The sequence below is a fragment of the Melozone crissalis genome, unplaced genomic scaffold, assembly GCF_028551555.1.
Source record: "Melozone crissalis strain CALT ecotype California unplaced genomic scaffold, PUWL_Pcris_2 ptg000023l_1, whole genome shotgun sequence".
In the NCBI taxonomy this organism is placed as follows: Eukaryota; Metazoa; Chordata; class Aves; order Passeriformes; family Passerellidae; genus Melozone; species Melozone crissalis.
This window is the reverse complement of record NW_026535801.1, coordinates 7,591,266-7,618,294: the sequence shown is the minus strand read 5'-3', so window position 1 is coordinate 7,618,294 and position 27,029 is coordinate 7,591,266. Positions and strand designations below refer to the sequence as shown.

Sequence of the window (27,029 nt, the reverse complement as noted above, 5' to 3'; positions counted from 1 at the left end):
ATACCATCTGCTTTATAGCATTTACCGTGCACTGTTTTTCAAGTCCAAATATGTTCTCCCTCCTAAGCTAGAAATAGGTATATTCACATTATGTACACAATTAGGAAGGAAAGGCAACCTTAAAAACTTTTGAAAAAGACAAGAAAAAAACTCAGATTGAAAATCTTAATGAGGTGGGTTTGATTGAATTTATGCATTTTTCATCTAGTCTTAGCTCAGGAGAGTAATCCCAAAGCCTAGAAGTCATATTAACCAGTTTGAATTTAAGAATGAACAAACTCAATAGCAATGTGGGGCTTTCATGAAAAAGAATGCAGAATAAAGCCTACATTAATTTGTTTCAATTGTCATTACTGAAAAACAAAATTGCTGGCAGGTTACAATTTTTCTTTTAAACAGAAAAAAAATCAAACAATAGTTTTATTTCAAGTAAGGAAGAAATTTTGTTTTGCTATGACATTTATTTTTCCATGGGAAGGTGCATGGAAGAGGCTCGTTTGCTTTTAAATTTTGTCTTAAGCAAAAAACAACAACAAAAAACCGCAATAAAGAGAAAAACAAGCGCATTCCAGAATTTTACCATCAATTTTACCAAACAATTTTACCAAAATTTTTACCATCTAATAAAATTGAATTTTGAAATTCAATCTGTAGAATGAATATCTACAGGAAAATTTCAGAATTTAATCCTTATTGATTTAAGCTAAAAATAAAAACACTTTTAAAAATCAGCTTAAATGAGCAGAATACCTAAATGGCTTTCAAACAGAAAGCAAATTTGGCTGCAAGGAGTCAGATTTTCTAGAATACAAGGTGTGTGTGTGTGTTCAAACTGGCTGCTATGACATGGCAGGTGTGGAGGATGGGGTGGGGATGTTACCTAGCGTGCTGGGGCAGAGTGGACTGCCGTGTCCATGGATAGAAAATGCAGTCATGACTAGCTGGGCCTCTACACCTGCAGGCAATTACAGAACAAACCACGTCATTGCCACGCCCCAGGACATGCACACGCATGCGCCCTTGTCCACACGTGCAGGATGGAGACACACAGGCAGCCAGCAGCCAGCCAGTACCTATCCATCAGCCCAATGCAGTCCTCCAGGTGTGGCCCTATGCACCTGCAGCAAATCCAAAGTGGAAACAGGGAGAGAAAGAGAGACAGCTGTTATTTACACACCCAACGAGCAGGAATCCCCTTTGTGTTCTTAATTCTAGCTCTTCTCTTGCTAACAGAGACCTATGTCACCAAAAAATTATAGCTTGTGACAAGAGGAACAATAATAGCAATAGCATTCCAAGGCAGGCCACATCTTGGCTCAAACAACACTTTCACCTGTGTAAGTGGGAGTCCTGACAACAGGGCTGCTTTTCCTGTGTGTTTTTATGAGTCATCAAACCAGTGATTACTGCACAAAAGCTGTTAATTTACAAGTCGAGATTTCCAGGAGCACAATCCAAAACTTGCTTTTCTTTCTGTAATTGATGCAATTGTTCATTTTGTTCTAAGCTCCCAGCCAAGGTAACTGAAGAAATCCTTTTTCTCAAGGATCAACTTCCAACAAAAGCAACAAAAACCACAGCAAAATGGTGTCTGCTGATTCAGACATTTTATTCTGCTTTCCTTAGATGCCGCCAAGAGTTCTCCACCTGCACAATCAGCAGGTGCTCACCAAAGGCACTGGAAATGCAAGGAATGCAGCACCACTAAAACACAGCCATGGAAAAGAGTTTGCAGAACACATGTGTGCCATGTGTGGATGTCCCTTGTCCCCATGAAGAACAGGACTGGTTTCCTGGTCCCCTGCATTCAAACAGCAAGTCAAATACACATTTACACAGCAGTCAGGATTCTCAGAAACTAAAGTTGTGCTTTTAGGGGTTAAAACCACCTGATTCCCTTCAGTGCTGCACACCCAGCTAGGCACTCTAGCCATGGGGAGTACCTGGCCCTTGGCATTTAAGGAAACCAAACCATTTATTTCCATTCTTTCAGAAGATCTCAGAGCCATTTTATTAACAGGCCCTTTGGCTGTACATCTGCTACAGGCAGCAGAGGTGATCTGACACGTCAGTAGACTGCAACTTACTTCTCTTGAGGCATTTCAAATTTAGGGTGTGATCCCCAACTCTTTTAAAGTTTGCTGTTTTTTCAGGTTGGCTTTGATGGAAGGATATGCATGTCAAAAAATCTGAAAGTTCAAATAAGCTCCCACGAGATGTTCTGTCTGCTTCACCATCACTTGCCACTCCTCAGCTTCTGCTGCATTTAAATTGGGATCACTCTGCCATTAGAAAATGAATTCAATTTCCCTGTACCTTCTCATCAGGGAGAGCAGACCAAGTAAACCTTACCCCATGTTTGTTTACTTGAATTCTTATTTTTACATAAGACATTTACTCTGACATGCAAACACAAACTGGAAGGATTTCCTCAATGACTGCTTCCTCCAGCATAAAAAAGATGTGTTAAAAATCCAGATACTGCATAAATGTAAGGGTTGATTTAAACACAGTTCAAAAACTTAATAGAGAGAACTCTTGGAATTTCATCTGTCCTGGGCATCAGCACTTCAGAATTCAGGACTGTCTGAATTGTAACCCATCTCAAATACATCCAATGATTCTTCCTTTCATGGTATTCTCAGCAATCTGGAAAAAACAAGCTCAGCAATGAAGGAGGCTGAAGAATTGCTCAGATTGTCCATTTCCTACCATGCTAAAAAAAGCTGAGCTCAGACTCTTGCAGTAAATAAAAAGAAGAGGATCTTCCAATTAGAGGTCTGAGAGCCTGCTGCTGGCTTAGAGAACTGGCAGACTGACATCAAGAACTTGTAGCCTTGGAGTCACTTCACATGTTCATTTGGAGAACAGGATTGAAGCCAAACTGTACTGCTGGACCTCACCAAGTGCAAGTTGAAGTATCATTGATTTTTATTTCAAATTGTAATCTTCTTCAGTGGGCTTGGCTTTCCCAAAGAGAGAACTCTGTCCAGGTGCAGTTCCATTATTCCTAGTGAGGCAGTTCCCAGGTTCCTCCTGAGTGGCTGTCCTGATTACATGCAGGGAAGTACAACACTGTGTGAGTCATGGCAATATTCATTCACAGGGTATTTTGTACCACCAAAAAAAATACCACCAGGTATTTTTCTCCAGGAGGGAACTCCCTTCATTCCAGGCTTTTTGGCACATATAAGCCTGACAAAATCATACATCACACTGTTCACACCCAGTGTTCCTTCTGCTTGGAGTCTGGATGATATTTTCTTTTCCAAGTTGGCTCTGTAAAATGAACTGGTTAATTGAGACATGCCAATTCATTAATGATATATTCAGTACCTTACAAAAGTTCAATACAGCTTATCCAGAAAATTACACTTGGAGCTCATCCTAGCTTAATAGATAATCATCCTCTGAAAGGAAATTTGGGGTTTTGAAAATTGCAATAACAACTATTTTTTTTCCAGGAACAATCCAGAAATATTGTCATTTATCAACCTTCTTTAAGATTGAAAGGTGGGGTTTTAACTGCACGGATATGGGGTGATAAAGCCATTCCACACCAGATGAATTCTCAAAAATCTTGGTCACTAGAAACAAACAAAACTCATTTTACAATGGTGTAAGTGGATTATCTCTGGGCAGGAGAAAACCTTTTTTGTGATGGTCACACAATTATTATTATGGATAAAATCAGACAACTCTGCCCAAGGGCTACTGAGCTAACAGGTGAGAGGAACAAAGTTGAACTGGAGCAGGGGCTAGGAAGAAACTTTGCAAAACAAAAGGGTAACAGTTTTCTTATCCAGAGTGTGATTGCATTATTCTTTCATCTGGAATTCAAACTTTCTTCCTAAAAATACACCTAAGCTTTAGAGACAACATGGTGCTTCTGCCCTCCAATCCTTTCAGGGCCACTCACTGCTGGAGCTCCCCTGACTTCTCTGATCATGGCTTAGAAGGAAAAGAGAATTTTGGTGAGGAGTAATGCCCTCTCTTCAAAGAGCTGTGTGACAAAACATGTTTGTGTGACCAGGGGAGGTGTCCAGTGAGCTCCCCTATTTGTGTCCTGCCCAGCAAGGAAGCAGGCTGTCACTTGCTATTGTGTAATTAGTGTTTTATTCCTGTGCAAGTGTTCAGTTTTGGCTGGCTCTGCAAGAAAAGGTGCCAAATGCTTTCCAACTCTCTTGAATTAAGTGGGATGGCTGTCCCACGTGCCTCAGATCTGCTCCAAACTGGCTGCAAGTAGCTGATACTTATCACAGGGATGCAAGGGCAGGAGCACAGTGGTTGCACCCAAGGATGTCTCTGTCTGACAGTTCTTCTGGTCAAAGCAAGGTCATTAACAGGGCTGGCTAATTACACACCTATTAAGAAAAACAGTCATTACACTTGAATAAGGGAGGAGAACGGTGCTAGCAAAGCTCACTAAAGCAGTCCTCTGGAAATGCCAAGATGTAACTTTTGGCAAAACACAGGAAACAGAGGTGGGACAGGTCCTTTCTTGGTGCAACTGGTGGGGATGACTGGAAACATCACATGAGGACTAATAACCTATTTTATCAAGCAGCACTGCAGGAATGAGATAATATCATCCTGGGAAGCGTTGCTCTGCAGCAGCTCAGCCCTTCTGGATGGGTATCCCAGCTGTACTGAGAGGGCACTGGTGAAATTCCAGCACTTGATCTGGCAGCTGGGAGAACAGATGTGGGGGAGGAAGCAGAATTAAGTTTTCTCTCTACCTCTCAGCCATGAGCCAAACAGCAAGCTGTGTTCTCTCCACAACATATTTCAGTGAAGAATCATGACTGAGGGGAATTTAAATATTACTGTCTTAAAGGAAAGGTATGAAACCAGAGAATTCAGCCTTGAAGGAGGAAAGGAGAGAAGAACTGATTTCCCTTCTCTCCATGGGCATATTCAGGCCCTGACAATGTTGGCAAGAAGATGGACAACCTGTAAACCCCAAACATGTTGGGCAGTCATAAATAGCTTCATTAACATAATTACATGCCACAAAGTCTCTAGGAACAATAAAATGAATAGCAAGCCATGCTTACCCACACTTGGGGGGAAGACAACACTGGTTTTCTAAGGGATAAAAAAAAATACCCAAGAATAGACACATCAACTTTTTAATAAGAGGACAAAGATTTCCATAGGGAAATTGTCATGGAAAAGGGATAGTTCCTCATCTGGGAGATGGGAACATCATGGGCTTTGTGTACATAACTGGGGGAGAGACCTTTAGCCCTTTTACTTGTCCTTTTTATGGGGATGGGCACACTGGGACATTCTTTCACCTAATCAGAAGGAGAAAATAAAAAGGAGGGAAAACCAGAAGTCCAAGGATTACAACATCATTTGGCATAAGGGAACCCAGTGTCAGCAACAGCTGCCAATGAGGACTGCCAAGGTCAGCCAGAACTGCCTAATGCCCCTCATATCTGTGCATGAGCTAGAAGGTCACATTTTCAGCACAAGACATAAAAACCTGCCTTCTCAATCCAGGCAGATAAAAATAAACAGCCACTTGCAAAATATGAATGCCTACGAAGAAGTGGAAAGGAATGGAAAACCTTCTACAGTCTTCCTGGTCTAGGAGAAACACAGTTGGGCCACAAACACTAGAAACAGCTGAGTCAGTGAGAACTCCTCAGGAAAGAGGAGAAAATAGGAAGAAGTGTTGCTCACTGGAGGCCAGGAGAGCTGCAAGGCACAGTAAATCCATCACACCTCTGTGGTTTTGTCAGATTAGATCAGCATTGGCACCTTCTCCACCTATGAAAACCAGGACCAGAGCTCCTGGAGTGTCTTTTAATATCGTTTCTTCTTACCCTCTTCTTCCACAGTAACAGCATTTTTCTTATTGCATAACTGATTTAAAGGGTCTGGGGGGGAGACAAATGTGTAACAGATCCTGGCTGTGTCTCTGTGATCTCCCTCTCATTTCCCTAATGGCTCCATTGTAATTAGATTTGCAAAACCAGCAAAAGGTCTCATTTTGAATGGCAACAGCTGTTGACATCAAGATTACATTGAATAATTTACTGGTTTAATTTTAGCTGCTAAACAATAAGAGCCTCTTGTCGAAGATTATTTCACTGGCTGATGTTTTCTCTTTTTCCCATTGCTGCCTCTTCCTCTTCTTGTATGCTGGACACTCTGAATTGGCCCATGGAAAAGGCAGTTGTAACTTCCATGGCCTGTGCAAAACTATAGGTGTGCATGTGACCATTGTTGTGTTGTACAAGTTCTTAATTCTGGTTCAGATTCATGGGCTGTATTATTCCAAGTGTAACAAATTCCAAGTGAAATAAACTATTCTGGGCACTTTACCAGGACTTCAGAAATTGATGTACAGGAGCCTGAGACTGAGCAAAGTCTGGTTTCAAACTTTCTGCATTTCCTGTAGGGAAAGGAGAGCAGTAGCACTTTTGTCTCACAGTAGTGCTGCAGGCTTACTTCACCAATACCAAGTAGTAGAGATTCTGTCAAGGAGAAAATACTAAAAAAAAAAATAAATTCATTTTACAAGCCTAAAACTAAGTGACAGGGCAGCATTTGCTACAAATCAGTATAAAAGGAAATCTCAGAGCATTGCTGTGGAAAGTTCTTCTCTTTAGTCCTCAGAAGGGTTTTTTTGTGATAAACTGCTGGGCATTCATGACTAAAACCTGAGAGACTGAAAGTCAAAGGTTGAATTCCTACTGCACACTCTCTTTTCAGGAGTGGGACAAATGCTTTACTAAGCCAAACTAGCTCTGAAGCACCCTGTGCTGGGAGCAGTGCATGGATTGGAGGGCTCCCTGCAGAGTTGGCACTCACCCCTGGGTGCAGTTGGGATGACACGGGTGGCACTCCCGATCCTCATCGGCGTACTTGAAAATGAAGCTGTTGGCCCCCTGCAAGCCATCAGGACATTTTTCCACACAATTTGGACCATCCTTAAAATGGAAACACTTGGTGCAGTGGTCAGGACCCTGGAGAGCATGGAAGAAAGAAATGTAGAGCATTCATGTTACTCTGTCCTTTCCTGCTGCACTAGGGTTGCACTGGCACACCTGCAACAGCTCCTCTTCCCAAGGAACTGGTAATTACCTGCAGGGCTCCAGCCTCTGTTAGGGAGCAGCAAAGACACAAATCCTGGTGCTTTTGGCCATAAGCTTCTTCTGTAGAGTGCCAAACTAAGTACCAGCTTCTAGATGAGCTTCTTAATATTATTGGTGTGCTTAATACAGTGAAGTCAGCACCCATTTTAATGCTGAGAAAGTTTCTGCTACATTATTTAGTACTGAACCTTTGCAAAGCTTTCAGTGGGATCTCCTGCCTCTGCACCCCAAAACTATTTTCCACAAGCATTCTGCACATGGCATCTGGTCACAGCAAGAATGAAAGGATACAAGGTCCTTTATTCTACAAGATAAATGACTATGTCTTCTTCTTAATACACATGAAGACCAAATTGTTTAGACCAACAAACCAAGACTCCGGGGCAATGTAAAAGTAAAATTTTAAAGCTGTGATGGTAAACCAATGTATAACTAAATCAGGTTGAGCATTGGCCTAGGATTTTATGTCCAAAAACCCTGCTACAAATCCAAATTTACATCACACCGCAACAGGGCTCAACACTTGAAACATTAACTACTTGCAGAAAAACACAGTATTGTAAGAAAAATTATGATGCCTTTCTTTTTTTCATTCAGTAAGTCACAGAAATAAGGAAATAAGTTATTGGCTATATTTTCTCAATTATGAGGAGCCTAAAATACAACTCCTCATTTCCAGTATACTTGTGACTTTTAATCTTGGCAATACACAGAAAACTAGAAGAAAGAGACAATTTCTACCTCCCAAATGAACAATAATCTTTGAAAGAAAAGTTACTGGCCCTTGTAAAGGTGAGAAAGAGTTAACCATCATTTAGTATGCATGAAAAATGCTATCTATCAAAAGAAATTAAATGCTATCTAAGTACAAAAAACTTCCCAGCATATTGTTCAAACTGAGGGATGGAGACAAATTCCCCCACAGTTTTTTTGGAAAGGGAGATGGTGGATAAAGAAGGAAAATAGGGATAAAATAAGGCACTCAAACCCCAACTGCATGCTGTCAGTCTGTAAAAATTGCATGCATCTGTACCACCAAAGCATTAAGATAACTCAGGAAAGAAAACTTTTAAAATCATTTTCGTAAGGAGGCAGATCCGAGGCAGATCCCCAGCACCAATTCAGAACAAGCAGAATTCCTTCCCTACACACAGAATATGTGTGTCTTCTGCTTTTGTTTCACTAATTTTTTTTTTTCCTTCAGCACATTTTTACCCTGAACCATACCAAACCAAGCAAACCAAACCCCACAAACACGACAGGCTGTGTCCTTACCGGCCCGTAGCAGGTGATCATGTTTTCCTCCATCTTCTCACACTGGGGATCACACTCCACACACACAGAGCCGTTTGCAAACTCTCGGAATTCCCTGAGGAAATATTTTGCAGGCAGGTTAGGAGAAATCTGACTCTAAGACAGAACTGAGCTCACCTGGCTGGGTGTTCACCTGATGGAATTGATCTCAGAGGCATTGAGGCCAGCAGCCTGTCACGGCCACCACCCCAACCACAGCCACGTGAAGCAGACACCTTCTTCACCAACATACAATGTGGGAATTTATAAAATAGAGCTGCTGTTATCTTCTCATTGCCATAAGCATGTAATGAGACTGATGCTGGAAAATAAAACAGCTCAGGACACGTTCCTAGCAGTCCCATCCCATTTGTGATTTGTACATAGCCTTTGGCCGGTGATACAAAACTACAGTGAGGGCCTTCCTGTAATTCAGAAATACAGACTTCATTAACAGGACAAAACTGCTGGTTTCTTGATGTTCACCTACAAGACTGTGGCTCAGATTCAGGAAGCCACTTGCCACATATGAGCACTGATAACAGAGCTGCCCTTGTTGCAGGTAGGTCTCTATGAACACATTTTAAAGCCTTCTCCAAAAGGCTCAATGTTTTCAGCAATAATTCTAGACTGTCGTCTCAATCTATAACATGTCAAAACACATCTTTTTACTCATTTATTTCATGTATCCACAAGAAACTACCACTTTTTATTAACCACTTTTAAGGGGGAAAAAGTAGGTTAAATTTCTTCCTTCAAACATTTCACCTGCCAGTTTCCCCTCACCACAAACTTCCAGCACTCTCCCAACACAATCCATCCCATCTTCTTCTAGGCCAAGATTAATTCATCTGAGCAAGTTGTTTCTCCCCCACTAAAGACAGACCGAATCTTTGTAGCAGGCTCAGAGTGGGCCAGGTCAAGCTTTGCCAGGGGATCCCATCTTGCTGCATTAACCAATTACAATATTTGCATTAACCAGTTACAGATGTCCTGCACACTCATTTCAGGGGGCTCCAGAAGCATCCAGGTAAAGGTTCTGAGCACAGGTGGTCACTGCTCATCCTTCATTCCTCTACAGCCATTAGGATCTGCTGAGGACATCAGGATGGAGCTGGGGAAAACCTCACTTGAGCTCACCCTTCCCTGGCTCTGGGAGTGGATTTTTCCTGCTGAGGACTAAAAGAGATGTCCAATACAGCTTGACCCCACCCTAAAGAACTGTTGCTGCCCTACAGCATCAACATGCAGTGCTCTCCCACAAACAAAAAGTTCTCCCCCAGCCCAGGTTATAAATATTATTACATGACAAAGATTTGTGGACATTGTCAGCGCCATTCACTGATGGGCAGAGAACAGAACAGAACACACTGACTGAGTCTCATCATGCTCTCACTGTGACAGGCTCCATGGCAGCAAAAGACATCAAGGGGGCACCAACTTATTCCAGTGCACTGACAACACAACTGGGGTCTGCAACTCTCCTTATTAAGGGGTGAAGGGGGAGGAGAGAAGATTTTAAGTACATAAAACTGTGCTCTGACAAAGTATTTTTGCAAGCCTTCTCCAGATGGAAGAGTTGAGAATATTTTCATGCATTTGTGGGAGTTCATTTGGCTCAGTTCAGCTTTATTTTTCTGTCATGAGGCAGATTCAACCATCTTGTGCTGTGGAGGTATTCCCCCAGTACAAGCAGCAAAAGGAAAAAGGGCAAGAACTCCTACTGGTTTTTAAATTTATATTTGTGTGTACAATTACACAGTGCATTATGAAAAAGAGAGTGAGTTTTTCTACTTTGGGGTCCTTATTCAGAGAATTTCTTGATCAGATGCCTGAATCCAAATTGTCTGAAAGAATATAATTGTGTGGTTCTGAAAAAGAGTATCAACTAGGGAAAAATGAGGGGTTTTTGGTAATTTTTCACCTAAATCAAACTGTTCATGTTACCAGCAATACAATAGGTGCAAGGTGATGATGTTGCATGAAAACTTTTAGTCAGTGGAATACCAGGGACAGCCTTCCACACACGTTCAGATTCAGAAATCCTTAAGTCTTACCCCATGACATGTTTCACCCCAAATCAGTAACACTGGCAGTGGAGCCAGATGCTGATTAATGCAAACCCCAAATGACTTGCTCGTTGAAGTCCTCAATAAAGCTAATTAGGAGCTTTGGGAGCAGAGTCTTACCCGTCGTAGAGGTTGCAGGAGTCGATGCAGGTCCTGCCCCGGATGAAGCGCTTGCAGGACAGGCACTGGTCTGGCCCTGGACCCCAGCAGCCATCACTGGAGCACAGCTCGTTGCACACCATGCCATCAGCAGCTGCAGAGACAGGGGTGCTGTCAGGAATGCACACAGCCCTCCCAAACCCAGGGAAAAACATTCCAGGGGCATCGGACACACTCGGAACCGTCACCGGGGTGTCCCCATTGCCCAGGAGCAAGTGAGACACCAAGTTCAGAATTCACTTTGGCTACAAATCCATTGCAGAGTTAAGTGAAGTGTGCTGTTTGGAATTGTTTAACTTGTTTAATTAATTTCCTGTACTTGCAAAAAGCCTGTATTAATTTACTAAAAACCTAATTAACTTACTATACTCATAAAAAACCTGTAACTTACAAAGCTACCTCAAACAAAAAGAATGTAAATTGCCAAACTAGAAGAAGATAAAAAGAGCCCCTTAGACCTTGAAACAAGAAGCAAACCGAAACTGAAAGTACAAGAAGCAAACCAAAACTGAAAGTACAAGAAGCAAACCAAAACTGAAAGTACAAGAAACAAATAACCAAATAGCTCTCTCTGTACAAGCACTGATGAGAAGAGATTGTAACGTGAAATTAGTAAATAGATATAAAAGAATATAAATTAAATATAAATTTTTATTGTACTACAATAATATATAAAATATATATTATATGTTATATTATTATATATTATTATATAATAATTATATAATATTATATGTACTATTACATAGTATATATAGTATAGAGTACATTTATTATAGATGTTTATGTAGTAATGTATTTATTTATTATAATGTACGTATGTATAATTATATATTATTTTTATATATATAAGGCATAATACAAATATATATTATATTTATATATATAAAATTATAAATTAAATATAAGTGACATCTATAAATAAATATTAACCTATTGTGAAACTTCACACATAGACAGCAAATTAAGAGACAAAAAAGGAAACTAGACTCCCAGAGAGTGCACATGTTCTTTAAAGAACTATTCTGCATGCAGCCAGCACTAAATAAAAACACATACCTACTTCACAACTTTTGCAAGTTTTTTATATAGTTTTTCCCACAAATCATAGGACAGAAAAAAAGCAAATCACCATTGTGCCACAACACAAATACACAGAGCACTCAGCTGGATATTGTACACACTCCTGCTCTGCTCCTTTCAGAAAAAAACTGAGCAGGAAAAAGATTTAAGAGAGTGCTCCAAGGATGATCAAAACCAGAGAAGAGCTTCTAAACCAGGAGTAAACAGAGAGGTGGGGGAGAAAGGACATGATTAAAGCTGCTAAAATCCTGAATGGCAAGGAGGAGGTGAGTAAGCATCAAACAATTGTTCACTGCTGCTTCCCAGTCCCTCATGGGCATTCAAAGAGACAGGAATCCAATAGGGTTAAAATCTGAGATTTTTCTTCATAGAAAGTAAAGATCAACCTGTAAAATTCCCTGACACATGACATGATAAATGGCAAAAATTTAAAGGAGTCAAAAAATCAACTGTCTGAATCCACTAAAGTTCTATTAAACTAAAATATAAAATGCTACCTATGAATTGAGGACTCCCTGAAATACAACTTATGGACAGTAGGGAAATAACTGAAAGAAAGGAAAGGAAAATAAATTGTGATTTTAGATTTATTTACTGCAAAAGCACCTGAAGAGCCCTAGAGCCTTTATATTAAAACCCTCAAGCCTACATGAAAATACACAATGAACTAAGGGTTAGAGGGAAAGTTTGTTTCAAACAGTGTAAGTCTGTATTTTTTATTTTACATAAATCATTCCCTGTGTAAATATCTAGATGATGTGACAGATAGAGAAAATGAGCAAAGAGCAAAAGGAACACATTATCTCTCCAGCATCTGATGGAAATCTGGGTGCACTTTCAACCTAACCCTGGCATGTGAAAGGGCAGAATAAATTTGAATTTATTTTTGCACAATGCAATGTTTTACACAAATGGATTACACCCTGGACTGAGTAAATTAAACCCAGCAAGGACCTGAACTATCAGAGATGGCAACAATAAGACACTTGTTGGCTTTTCAAACTACTGGAACAACTTAAGAGGAATAACAAATGAAAAGGAGGTGTGCTACTTGAGTTCTACCACCCTCTTCAATACTTCCTTACTCAATACACCACAAATAACCTCAGGCATGAGAAGCCTGAACATGTTTTATCAAGGCTGGGAGATTCAGGTTTTTTCCTTTCTATATCACATATAATTTTTAATGCCGACATCCAAAAGCTACTCGGGAGTATCTTTTTGGTTTTCCTTTTGCCTCAAATCTCAAACGAGGAACAGCCAAATCCAAAGTTATTTCATTCAGGAGTCATTGCAGGTGCTCAGTATGCTTTGAAGTGTATTAATTATCACAGATTCCAGCACAGCAAGAGGGACTCAGGGGGCCATTTCAGAGAGATGCTTTGTCCTCCTTCCCTGAGCTCTGCTGCTGCAGCCAAATGAGCCAGACCAGCACAGTCAGGAGGAGCAGAGACACAAAATCCAGCTTCTCTTTACTGTCCTGACTTCCTTTCAAGCTTATTAACATTTTTATAATAACTATCAGATACCAGTAATTCCACTATGCTGCAACTGAACCGGTAAATAAAACAAAAAGAAAAGCCACAAAGCCAGAAACTATCCTAGTTACAATTAAACAAACTTTTTATATAGTTTCATATGGTTTTTGTTTTCTAATCAATCACTCATTTTAAATATTTGTCATGCAACAAAAAAACTTAACCTGGTTTGGAGATCCCTTCATTTCTCATTTTTAATTTTAAGGATATTGCTAGCTCTTCTGATTTTGTTTTTCCACACTCATCACAGAAAGGCAGTTCCCTGTTTGCTTTCTCACCTTCTTTGTGACTTGAAATTGATTTACTACTAGTGATATCCTTTCTTTTCATTTTTCTCACCCTACAAACTACTCTGGAATCAGAATTTATTTGCACAGACAGAGAATTTCAGTAAAATATCTGTCCAAATAACAAGGGATATTATTATGAGATAGCTCCAAAAATACAGTGAGTAACTGTATACAAATAAAAAGAGAGTTTTTTAATAAAGAAAATCATGATTACCCCATTGAAATGTAGCCAACACAGTGCCTGTAGTCTTATGAAAAAAGCAATAGAAACAAAAAAATTATGATTTCCTCCTGAAATGTTTTCATAAAAGAATCTTGGCAAGGAGGGAATGGTTGTTTTGACAACTTATAAAAACTCATTTCTCTGCCTTTCTCTTCTTTAATTGTGGGGATGGCTAAAGAAACATTTCAATTTTTGACACATTATTTGGCAATTCCAAGCGCTGAGCATGTTCTGCAGCCCCAGCACATCACATGTCCTTATGTGTAAAGAAATAACAATAATGGTCTTGACAGATACTGGATTTTGTCAGGAGTTTTAGAAGAAGGACTCATTCCTTATTAATGGGGCCACATAGGTTAGAAGCAGAAAAGTTGAATGTTTTTCCCCAACCTAAATAGAACACAAGAAAATTAGCTACTAAAAAAAAGAAAAATTATTTGGGCCTGATCCAAAGCTCCATAAACTGAATAGGAAAACTCCTGCAGACTTCAATTAGCTTTACATCATGCCTGATAATGAATGTAATCATTTATTCAAGTTGTTAGTTGGTGGCTAGATTGATATAATTCATAATAATCACATCTCTAACAACCTTTGCCTAGAAGGGTTTCACCTTACACTGCAGGTGTCACTAAAGCTGAGGGAATTGCTCAAGTAACTTTGGATAAAAGAACATTTTTTTGCCTGCATTTCTTTTGTGTGCACTCATATTTCACATGACTCACCTCTGACAGTTCCATAAAAAAAATAAAACAAACAAACAAAAAAAAAAGCTGGAAAAAAAAGACAGACTTTTCACTTCAGCATGGAGCAAAGGTAAAATCTACCTACCCTTTTCTTGGTGATTTGCTCCATTCCCTATGCACATGAGCTTGGACACTGATACTCACTCACACAGATGTCCCAGTTGGAGAGAAAAACCAATATTCCTGTTGGAATTGCACTGCCCTCCAATTGGAGAGAAAAACCAATATTCCTGTTAGGACTGCACTGCCTCCCAGATGGAGCCACTTGACCCCCGGCCTGTGTTCATTATACACTGTCCATTTAATGAACACAGGTCAGAGTCCATTTTTAAAACCAGCCCCTTGGTACTGGAGCTTACTTTGTGACTGTTTAAAAAGAAATGAATGAGATGTTCTTTCCTCTTTAAGATTTCCACAGTGCTAAATCTCTTAAAATGTCTTTAGGAGTATTTTTCTTCCTGGAAAATGGTAAATGTCTATTATAACAAATCCTCACCAAGCTGGAGGTGAAATTAAGTTTGCATTTTCTCTTTGTGTGCAAATGTAGTGACAAGACATTGCATGTGAGAGGACGATGTGACAGCACATCCCAGTTTCCATTGCTCTGGAAGCAGCTTCAAAGGGATTCAAACTGAGTGATCCCAGGGAAGGGCAAAGAGGGGTTTGACAAAGGAGCCCTGACAACTAATGCAAGATTATGTTCCAAACTGCTGTGCTCAGTTGTTGTGTCCCAAAGTTCTCAAAAATATTGAAACAACTGGGACACTGCTCTATGATGGGAGAAAGCACCTTACAAAATTCACCTGAGTGATTTCCCATTGTCTCATAACATGTGTGAGGTTACAGAAACCTGAAGCAAAGAGGAATCATTCCTGTGTGAGACATGAGGCCTGTGTCCCACCTTATTACTGCTTAGTTTCTTTTTATATTAAATGTCTGGGAATGAAGGAAAGTTGACTGTTCTTTCATTAAATGCTGCATGATAATCAGACAGCTAGAGCCAATCTGATGTAAGAAAACATCAGAGCATGATTTTTCTCCCATAGTAAGCAGTTTTTCACCTGGTGGAGAGGAAACCTGTGCTCTCCAGGAGGTTCACAAGTTCATGTATCTCCTGGCAAGATAGGACCTACTCAGATCTGGGAATGTCACCTTAGTGACTTTTTCGTGGTCAACAAAACCTTAAGCTTCCTCCTTCTTTCACCCCAAAAATTCCATATGGGAGATCTCAGAAGGGTTAATTATTTCTTCATGCCATACAAAACACAGTTGCTAGAGAGCACTAGTGCAGAACTAGGTGGTTCCTCACCACATGATCCTGTTACTCTGCAAGGGAAAGCAAAAAGCAGTGCCACAGCCCTGGGCAGATGTGCCATCCTTCTTGGCAGCACCTCTATTTTCCAATAAATACTCTATTTTTATAGCTGGCTTTCTATGGGCAGAAGAAAAACCCTACACCCTCAGGCACAGCAAGCAGCCTACTCTTAAATTTCACCTTTTTAACTTGCATGTAAAGAAATAGACTAATAAAATAATAATTAAAATTCCACACAACCAAAACCATGTGGACATCAACTAAACAAGACTTTGTACTTCCTGTGGCTCTTAGAAAAGGAACTGAGCAGCAGAGACAAAGCTCCAGCTGTATTTCACCTAACACTGAGGGTACATTTACACACTAGTGATGAGCACAGCTATTCACTCTCAAAACAGAGCAGAACAGCACTTCAAAGAGAGGGGAGAGGATAAAAAACAGAAATAAAATCCCTCAAAAATACCAAACAAAACCACCCTCAAACCAACAGAAAGAAAGAACTAAAGTGCAAGTCAAAAATAGGACCACAGCTTGAAAAAACCCAAAGCAAACATTTTTGGATGGTCAGAGCACAAAAATCAGCAATATCACTTAAACATACAGCAATTTAATGAATCTCCTCTCCTGCAAGCAGTCTAACAGATGCTTCAAATGAACTGCTCTGCTGCTACAATATGCCTGTATTGATGCAATTTTCTGCCTGATTTCTATATAAACAAGTTATTTTATCTGCTACAGAGCTTTCTTTGGCTTTTCAGTGCAATGATCTCAGCCTAGGTACTGGCATGCAAGCTTTCCTGAAGTAGTATTTTTTATCAGATAAGTCAAATATGAAAAAGAACAACTTGGGTGACCTAAACCAGTCCCAAAACCACCATTCTGGATTAAGATAGGGCCACTTAGGGTCACTTTAGATCTATTCTGTCACAGACATATTTTATGAAAAACCCTTCCATTAGGGAATCCTAAACTCCCAGCTTCTCAGGAGAAAAGGATAAAAATCCTTTTCTCCTGAGAAGCTGGGAAGTTTCAGCTTCTCCATGTTTTGATACTTTGGAATGTGATTTGGAGAACCTTTACCCAGCATGTGAAACTGTTTTTACTTGATTACCAATGACAGCCACCTGTGTTGAGGCTGTGAGCAGTCACAAGATTTTATTTCCATTCCTTTCCTTTCTAGCTTTCTGCTAAAATCCTTTCTTCTATTCTTTTAGTATAGTTTTAGTATATAATTTTCTTTTAATAAAATATATTTCATAAAATAATAAATCAGCCTTCTGGAGTCAAGATTCTCATGCCTTCTCTCATTCTGGGACCCTTGCAAACACCACCACAATACTCCATAAGGAAAGGGCTGTAAAGTCATGAACACTCCATTGACAGCCTTTGGAATTCATATTTGTGAAACTGGAATGTTACCATCATATTAAGGAAGCAGTGAATTCTCTCTGCTCCCTTTCCTTTGTCCACACCTTAAAAATTTTCATTTTCCTGCTCCAACTGGGCCAAATCTCTGGATGCTGTGAGTGAGCACAGCTCCCCTGCTGCCCATGGAGCTGCAGAAGCCCCCAGGTGAGCTGGTGGCAGTGAGCAGCAGGTACTTACTGCAGTTCTCTGCCTTTTTGTTCCTGTGGATCACTGTCTTTTGGCTGGGGGTGCTGAACAGGCTGGTCCAGTTGACAGTGTGGTAGTAGCACAAATTGCTGTTGTCTGTGATGTAGATGTTACCAGCACTGATTTGCTTCAAGGACTGGAACTGCAGGGAAGTGATGCCTTGTTGCTTTAGGATGAGCAAGGAGAGGCCACTGGGATGAGAACAAAAGTGAGAGAGAATAAGAATTAACTTCAGAAGGCACAGCTTATTATATCTGGTAGGGAATTGCCAACTGGAATTAGCTCCAAGTATCAAGATGATCTTTCTGGGAAAACAGAATTGTTCAGAAAAATTTTATTTTGGGGTACTACAAATATTTTATGAGTTTCCTACCCAGTTCTATTGGGTAGGAAATGATTAGTCCTGTCAGGAGTGAGGTACCACAAGCTGTGATGCTCATAGCACTAGGCCAAGCAAGCCAGCAGAACTCCTCAACCAGTTTCATTTCACCCATTAACAGATTTTTTTGAGATAATGTGCTGATAGGAAAACTGAATATAATTCAGGTTTCTCTTTCAACACCATTAATACTTCGAACAGCATTAATACTATTAATACACCACATTATTACTAAACCACCCTATGCTAATGAAAATATATTAAAACATCTTCTGTCAGGCATCAAATTAATGCCATTTCAAGTACTACAGGAAAAAATTGTTATTTTCATGGATTTTTTTTTTCTAGCTCACTCTCTACATTTCATTTTTCTTTGGTTGTAAGATGTGGTTATCGCCTTTCTTCATCAAAGGAACAGTAAATGATTGTCTGCACAACATGAAAATGACTGCACATATTTTATGACTGAAGATTAGTGAAGACAATATCCAGTTTCTGGGCATCCTTTAAGTTATTGTATTTTAATGATGATAATTGTTTTCCAGCTGTTCCAAATAAAAATTGCTGCCTTGGAACAGAATGCAGGGCTGTAATTCAACCTCAAGGTTTCACTGCTGTTCATATTCTGCTCAGGTTGCTGTTTAAGATGCCAGCAGAATTCCATGTCTGATTTACTCCTTCTCCAAAGTGGGGATCCAGGGGTTGCTGTATAAATTACTCAGGTACCTCCTTGTGCTTCCCCCAGCATTTCTTCTCTTCAAACCAATTTCTCCATCCATGTTTCCACACAGAAACATCTCTGGTAAAAATGGCACTACAGAGCTCATGAACACCACACCTGCAAGGTGCCTCAGTGATTTCAATATTCTTCCACCTTTTACCTCTTCTTAAAACCACTTTATATGAGCCTGCATGCCTAATCACAACCATATTAATTCCTAATAATGAGGCTAAGTTCTACTATTCATTCCTTTTAAACTATGTTTCTTCACAAGGTATTTTAAACCATAAATCTAAGTTCCAGTCAATGAGATAATAGCTATAGCCATGAACCAAGACTGGTTTTTGAAATAATTATGTTTAGAAGGTATTATCCATTATAAACAACTGATTAGCAAAGATACTGATAATGAACACCTTGGTCACAGAGGAAAAAAAAAATATCAAATTACCATGTCCTTCCCAAAGGATGTTGCATTCTCTGCTACTGAATAAAGAACCACAGAAAGCTAATAAAAATTATTCCACCTACAGAGAAGTACCTTACCTATAGAGAGCTCTCCCACCAATGGTAACCAAGTTAGAAAACACCCTGAAGTCTGTCATATTCTCAGGCCAAGACTGGATGTTCAAATACCCTGAAGGAGGAAAAAGCAAACATGTGAACACAAATTATTTCAGCCATGTGAGAGTTAGGACAGGCTTAGCCCAGAAAGGAAAGACAGTGCCAGCTTGAGGAAAAGAAATAAATAAGGAGAGTTTCAGGCTGCTCACCACCATCTCCTCCAAAAAAAGAGAACTTGTCCTAATTTCCAAGGTGAGGACTTGGAAATTCCTCAGGATGTGTTGTGCTGCACAGATCTCCAGAGAGGGCAGCTCCCCATGACTTCTTGTACTGCATTTCAGCCCAGTGCTGAGGCAGAGTTAAGAACAGGGGTAATTCCACTTCAGCAGCATGGCTAAGACTGTCAATTATTGTGTTTAGGAATGGCAAATAATATTCACCCAGGTGCCAGATTATCTTTGATATTAATTAGGAACAGATTAAGAGTTTACTTTCATTTTTAATCCCAGGTTTGCTGAAATTCACAACTTTTGAGAGGTAAAGCATGCTGAGCTCCTCACAGCTACTATCAAGCTGTGCTGCCCAAAGGTATTTTGGTGGGGTTTTTTGTGCATGAAATAGAACAGGTTTTTTGCATTTCCCTACCTCTATATAATCAGAAATCAAATGAGAACTCAGAGCTGTAGTATCTCCCGCTGTGTCCTCCTCATGGTGAAACAAGAACACAAAGTACTGAGTACCCAGTTCTGTGACCCCACTGAAAAGTCACAGAAAATGGGACACACCACCACCACCTTACACATCTTAAATTACAAAAGTTAACTTGCAGCAGCATCCTCTGTTAGACCAAGGGAAGGAGCTGTAAAAGCACACTAGAACTTTCAAATGCTTTCAGGTGAAGAAAATGGTTTCCCACATTTCAGCACCATTTTCCTCACATTTCCCTCCCTTGCAACACTTGTTCTACTTTGCTAACATGGGACCAAGATCCTTTGGCCACTTAGCATCTGCCATAAAGGGCATGTTGTTTTCAAAGGACAGCACACTTGTGAAAATCAACTGATACTGAAGTTTTCTGTATTAAATTTTCATTAAAATGACAGCATGGTGAGCTTAATGAAAACAAGTACCTTGTGCTCTTCAGAAAACCCAACACATGACAACTATAAATGCAAAGTGAGAATGAGTTCATTAATTAATGCAGATTATAGGAGATCAGAAGTGTGTTACCTGTTATCTCTCTCACTGTTTGGAAGATATTTAATTTCTCTGGATTGATGGCAGCGATCGTGTGATAGGGGTCTCTGAAAGATTAAAATCACACAGTGTGACACTCTAAATAAGAAAAGATCAGGTTCTCACAGCCACACCATGCAGGAAACAGCATTATAGGTGCTCAACACTTTGCATTTATGAGAAGTACCAAGCTTCTTCAGCCTGTTGTTCCTGCAGATCTGTGTCTAACTTCTCCCACATCATCTTGAAGGAAAACATAGAATTTAATCCATTCATGTTTTAGCAAATATTTATGCTATGGAAAATTAAGGAATTATAAACAACCCTGAGTGACCTTCCTAAAGGAAAGATGAATTTTCAGTGTTTTTTTCCAGGAATGTGTACCAGGGCTAACAAAGCTGCTCCTAAAAGGAGGGACAAGCTATAAGCAAAATTAAGTTAAGAGCATGCCAGCAGTTCCTGACACATGGCATTTAAAGAGCACACTTTTTAGAAGGTGTGGAACAAGGAATCTCTAAAAGTATGGATCCTTGCCAAGCAAGTTTCAGTAAGAAATGAAATAACCTCCAAAAATTAAAATTTTGAACTTAGATATGCCATACTGTAAAAAGATGAAGATGACCTTGATTTTGAGAGTGTCATCATTTTGCTTTCCTCCCCAATTTAAAAGTTGTCTAGAAGCTTAAAAAATCCCAAAATTCTTCTGCACTGGTATGTTATGGTATTTTTGTGTGTTTTCTGAGAGGAGGAAACATCCCCAATAAATATGGAGCACACATTTCCTCCTCTTCTCCTTCTGCTTTCCAGGATATGTGATTCTTGGAACAGAAATGTGCAGGTGGATCCACCTGGCTGTCTCTGGGGACAGGAGTCACAAATGTGTGAGGTGACACACTGGTGGGGTCACCTCTAACCACCCTGAGCAGCAACAAAAGGAGTTCTAGAAAGTTAACAAAAAAGCCCAGTGGGCCACAGAGGCATCAGACACATTTTAGCAATGTGGGGCTCTCACAAAACTAAATAACAAGTTTTTACTACCTTACAGAAACACAGCACTTGGCTTTCAAATTGCATTACCATCAAAAAAGGAAAAACCCTTGCCTGCAATAAACATGAGGCAGCTGAATTTCACCTCTAAATTCTGAAGATAAAATAGCTTTAGAGATGCAGATATACAACTAAACCCCTTAAACAGCCAAATGTCTGCTGTTCTATCAACATATAAAACTGTAGAATAGTGTATATCTTAATGACGTTAAATAGATGTGCAGAAAACATTCATAATTACATATATATGTTTACATAAATTATAACAAATTCACAAAGAATTGAAGTTCATGTGCTCAGGAAAGAACTAGGCTACAGAACCACAGGATCAAAATATAGGACAGGATCAATTGCAACAGCACAATTTCCAATGGAAACAACAACAACAAAAATATATTCTGCATTTTTCATTGAAATTATTCTCTGCCATGACCTAAAGTCTTTCAATTCCACAGAGAACCAGATTTTACGTCCCTACAATCTAAACCACTAAAAATTCATACTCTAAAATTTGCAGTTCACTGTGAATAAATGAATTTGTGACAAAAGTTGGAGAGGAAATAAGTAAAATTGTTTTATAAATGAACAGTATAGAGAAACAACAAACTACTTGTGTAGTCAGTGTCATTTTTTAAATTTCCCTTTCATATTGCTGGTTTGTAAAATGTCATTGAAACTTTAAATAAAAAAGCTGTTCCAGAAATCTAGATTTTTTTCATTTATTCTCAAATCTTCTCTTCTTTTAACCTCTACTAATCTAATCCATGCTGTAGAAAAATTTAGGGTTGCAGAACTCAATGCCCTCATACTTTAGGCTTGCTGAAGTGAGTTTTTTTCATCAAGAATGAGACACAAAGTGCTACACACTTTCAACATTAAATGTCCTACTCCTCTGTAAAACAGAACAGAATATTTTAACTTTCTGCTTATAGTCCAAATTTAGATTTTTTCAGACTAGTAAAATTTTATTCAAGGTTGGGTTTGGTTCTTTTAATTAAGACAGATTTTTAAATGAGCTAATATAATTTTTCCTGCAAAAGCAGTTCTTATATTTGAAATTAAATTTCATGTAATGCACTGGATTAATCCACGCAAAATTGCTCATGGGCTCTAGCTGCTTGCCGTGTATTTACTTGATTTTTTTCCTGTCCTGTGAGATTTCCATCCAGCCTCTCAGTGGGTCATTTGGCCAGAGCAGAGCCATGTGATACTTTGAGGTTTTTCTGGTTCTATTACTATGAGCAAAATTTAAACCAAAATACTGGATTTATACACCAGTGAATTCTGAAACTTGGATAGATTCTTCAAAACTCTTTGACAAGAGGGCAGCTTTTGTGCATGTGTGTGTACTGACTATGACAAGTTATGCTAAGAGAGGCTGCCTCTCTGCATATTATTTTCATACAAAATTTCAACAAAATCATGGAAGCTAACTTCCTTTTCTCCCTTCTGTTCTCTGATCAGCCTTTATAGTAAGCCAGCATTGAGGATTTCATAAAGTAACCAGAGAATCACAGTTGTCTTTTCTCTTTTTAGTGCAAACAATTAATCCATCCTTTCTTTTCCCAGAGGTTGAATCTTAAGAATCAAGGCAATGCTTTTTTTCACAATGGAAAGCAGAAAACTCATTTATCCTGGATCTGCTATTGCATAAAAGAAGCCTGCAGCCATAATTAAGGGGAGGATGCAATTGGTTTCAGCTGGCACCATGACATAACATCTTAGCATTTTGTCACTTACCCATGAATCCCAGTGACAAGGAAGATAAGGTTGCCATTGATCTTGGTGCAGTTTACAAACTTGTCAATGTTGCTGGAATCCACTGTCTGAGCTGACACCAAACTCCCTGTCCCAATGCCATCACATGCTGCCAAAACAAAGATCTTGTGTTAAGAACTGGGGAAAACAATTACTGAATCAGAACATGTTGGCCTTACAGACACCACTCTTCATCTCATTCAGCAGAGAGGGGCTCAAACAGCATCCCTGACCCATATTCCCAAAGAAGCACATCTCAATTTAAACCAAACAGCACCCTGGCACACAGGTTAAAGTATTTCACAAGGGATCTAAAGGTATCAGCCACACAAATCCCAGCACAAAAAATCCCACTCAGCCCAGCCTTGCCATTTCTTGGTGCATTTTCTGGGCACTGCAGAAACTGAGGGGCCTAACATTGCTGGGGGAAATGCAGCCTCGGGTTTTAGCTTTTATATTTTTCAGATTCTCTGCTGCTTTAGTGTATAGTTCTGACACTTGAGGGGCTGGGAAGCTCTCTTCACAGAGTGGGGAGATAAAATAACTCATTCTCTAGCTGGGGACCAAGGACAAATGATCCAAATCTCAGGCCCAAGAGCAAAAACAATGTGGGCTGAAGAGAGAAAAACAAGAAGGATGGGATTTCACAAGCTAAAGCTGTAACCGGACAATTAACTCCAATCTGCAAATGGACCAGAACTTATAAAAGTGAGAGACCCCCATGACCAGTGCCCATTTTGTGACCATTTTGGTCCATCTTGGGTGTAGCCCTGGCTGGGCTCTTGTGCTGCCCAAGGTGCATCCATTGAGGCCTCCTAATAAATCCCTGCTTTATTCTTTAACTCTGTCTAGTCTCTGTTCTAGGTCAGCCTTCACAAGGCATCACAGAGGTCCCCTTCTCTGGTGGATTTGTGAACTTCACCATCCATTTCAAAAGGCTCTTTAAATGTTGTATAAATAACTTGTTATTTATCAGCTCAATCAGCAAGTTACTGGTACATGGAGAAACTGGAAACCAGTGAGGAAACTTCTCTGTGCAGCCTGTCTGTGTAATTTACTGCATTTCTGGGACACAGGATGCACCCAGGAACAAATCCCTCGTGACTTCAACCATATAATGATGTATTATCTCTTCCTCACTGGTCTTCTCTAATGGCAGCTAGCACCAGAAGCTTATACAAACATGTGATAGCTTTCTTCCTGAGAAATTAGGAAACTCCATACCTGTGTTTTCATGTATAAAACTATCTATTCAACAACAAAAATTATTTACCACAATTAAGCCAGATGTGGCTTCCATTAGGACTGAAAAGTGGCATAGGGCCATTTAGGAAAACCTCTGGTGCTTTGCTGCATAGAGCTCCAAGCAGGGAGCAGAAAGTCTGGAGTCTAGAGCAGCAAAGTAACCTACAGATTTCAACAGAACCATCACTGATCTGTGTTTGAGACACTGAGAAAGGGGGTAAAAGGTTCTGGGAAAGCAGAGATAGAGCAAGGAAATGGAAACCTAATGCTGTATTGACAAATTGAGACATCCCAGACATTGAAGTCAGGGGTTTTTTTATGGCCCCCTTTGGAATGACAAAAGGACAACGCTAAAACACTTCCAGGAAATACTTGTCATTAAAATAACACAATGAAGAATTCTTGCAGATTTCTCTAAAACCAACAGAGAAAACCCCTTCATTTGTGTCTAATAAAAAACAATTGGTTTGGTTATACTGCCATTACAACTTAATAAATTTTCACTCTATTTTATGTCTATTTTATTGACACACAATCTACATAGCTCAAACTTTTGTGGGTATTCAAAAGCTATTCATATTCTACAACACACATGAAGGGCAAGTCATGCCAAAATAACACTCTGTGTAGACTACTTCCAAGTAAATTTATACTGAACCACTGCCTACCTTTAGGGCAAATGTCAGTGCAGGGCTTGCACATCTTAATGCCATTTTCTTCAACCTCCATCTTGGAGCTTGGACATGCCCGGACACAGGAGCTGGAATCTACCACAAAGTTGTCTGGAAAGGAAAAGGAGATGTTGGCAGCAAGTGAATAAAAGCTGGGTGTGTTTTGGAACTATTGTTACCTCAGTACTTTCCCAGTGACATTAACATTTGAAGTTCTGTGTTTTCAGAAGTGTATAGGCAAAAGAGGCACGTTATCAGAGACTTATAAAAATTCATTTTTGTCAGGCGTCGTCGTCCCTCTTTGTCCTCCCATTTAGATTTATTGTTATTTGTAGGGGGGAAAAAAGTTACAGTAATTGGTGAGAAATAAAGCAAGATTGTCTGTCCTGTCTTTTTAATGCACACAATAGACATCTAGGATAAAACAGTCGACAGGACAATGACAAGTGTTTCAATTTTTTCCCTGTAAAACAAAAGCCAAAGGGAAAATAGACTGATCCTATTTCACTAAATGATTAACGCCGATAAGAAAGGAAAAAGAAAAAAAAGTAAATGTTCAATGAAGTATTTGGGCAAAGAATTATAACCCTTATAGTGCATGATATGCGGTTCTTAACAAACCAATCTTGCTTCAGCAAACCCACCACTATTGGAGGCAGAACCAGACCCTGGTAGTCACAGCCCCTGGCTGCTGTCAGTCCTCCACAGAGATTCAAAATTGGGAATTTGGGCTGGGTTGAATTATGGCTACATTTAATATAGATCACCCATCCTTCTTACACATAACTTATGGACAGAATAATTAATGCACAACTGTAAACCTTTATGGAATGAAAGGGAGAGCAAGAATACTATCTTCTCTATTACTCTTTCCAATTAAACCAGCAGATCCAAAGACTGTGTAAGTGATGGCCCTATAATTTTTTCTGTTCCTTGTCATCATCTGGCTGGTATCTCAGAAGCATGTGGGTTTTACATGCATGAGATTCTTCTTTTTTTGAACTCTCTCTTCCCCTCTAATTTAACTCTGGAGTTTTAAGACTGCATTCCTGTCAGTATGACAAGTTTATTCTTCATTGGGACAGAACTGCTCAGGGTAACTTTCTGTCAAACCATCATTAGTCCAAGTTAGGGGCATCAATATCATGGAACCATTTGGTACCAGGTGCTGGTGGTGGACTGAAAAAAAAATTCATACCCTTTACAATCCCACTATTTTAACTACTTATTTACACTATTTTGGAATTTGCAAATACTGATCTAAAGCATGAATGGAACTAGCAGTTGACCAGGAAAAGAGAAACCACCTTTCTTTACAAAAATCACTCCAGGATCCTTGGGAACTGTTAGCATCACAGCTAAAGATGATGTATTTAGCTATCACCTGCGTTATTACAGGCTACAAGCACGTGTGGAGTGATTGCAGAGATGGTGCTCTGCACTCAGCTCTCATTGTCTCCCTGTTTTTAAGCCTCCTGAAATGCAAGTGCAGCTCCCCCTGAGAGAAGGCAGAGCAGAGGGCAGGTTACAGAGCACTCACGTGGGCACTTCTTGACGCAGAAAGCCCCGTAGGTGTACTTGGCATTGTGATTGTGCTCCAGCTGGAAGGTGGTGGGGTTGTACACAAAGGTCTGGGGGCACTGGGTGACACAAGCACCACTGTCATTGAAATTCATACAGGCCTGCAAAACAAGGGAGAAAAAAAAAAGGAATTAAATCATATAAGTGCTTTAGGGTTTTGGTGGTTTTTTGGTATAAAAGATGGCTTTGTTTGTTCAGACTTGCTGTGACAGTGAGGAATGTCCAGGCCTTTAGAAAATCTGTCTTGCTTCTAATCCATTATTTCTAAGAGTTTTAGCATACTTAGAATCCAAAACTGTATCATTTTGGCGACTTGGATTTTTTGCTAGGATCTTGGCAAATATGTGACTTTTTTAATTAGGGAGTTTGGTTGAGCCCCTTTAATTAG

At 39.7% G+C, this 27,029-nt stretch overlaps 1 protein-coding gene across 1 annotated transcript in view; it reads right to left on the bottom strand.

The window, feature by feature from the left end:
* The window catches only part of ERBB4 (erb-b2 receptor tyrosine kinase 4), a 465,169-nt gene that overhangs the window by 133,276 nt on the left and 304,864 nt on the right, over positions 1-27,029 (bottom strand). The window contains exons 7-16 of the mRNA XM_054278524.1: positions 26,601-26,742; positions 25,058-25,171; positions 23,127-23,253; positions 20,334-20,407; positions 19,086-19,176; positions 17,431-17,630; positions 10,592-10,724; positions 8,385-8,478; positions 6,826-6,980; positions 1,074-1,118 (exon numbers count right to left, since the gene is read on the bottom strand). Coding sequence (XP_054134499.1) covers positions 1,074-1,118; positions 6,826-6,980; positions 8,385-8,478; positions 10,592-10,724; positions 17,431-17,630; positions 19,086-19,176; positions 20,334-20,407; positions 23,127-23,253; positions 25,058-25,171; positions 26,601-26,742 — 1,175 coding nt within the window. The remainder of the gene's footprint in view (positions 1-1,073; positions 1,119-6,825; positions 6,981-8,384; positions 8,479-10,591; positions 10,725-17,430; positions 17,631-19,085; positions 19,177-20,333; positions 20,408-23,126; positions 23,254-25,057; positions 25,172-26,600; positions 26,743-27,029) is intronic.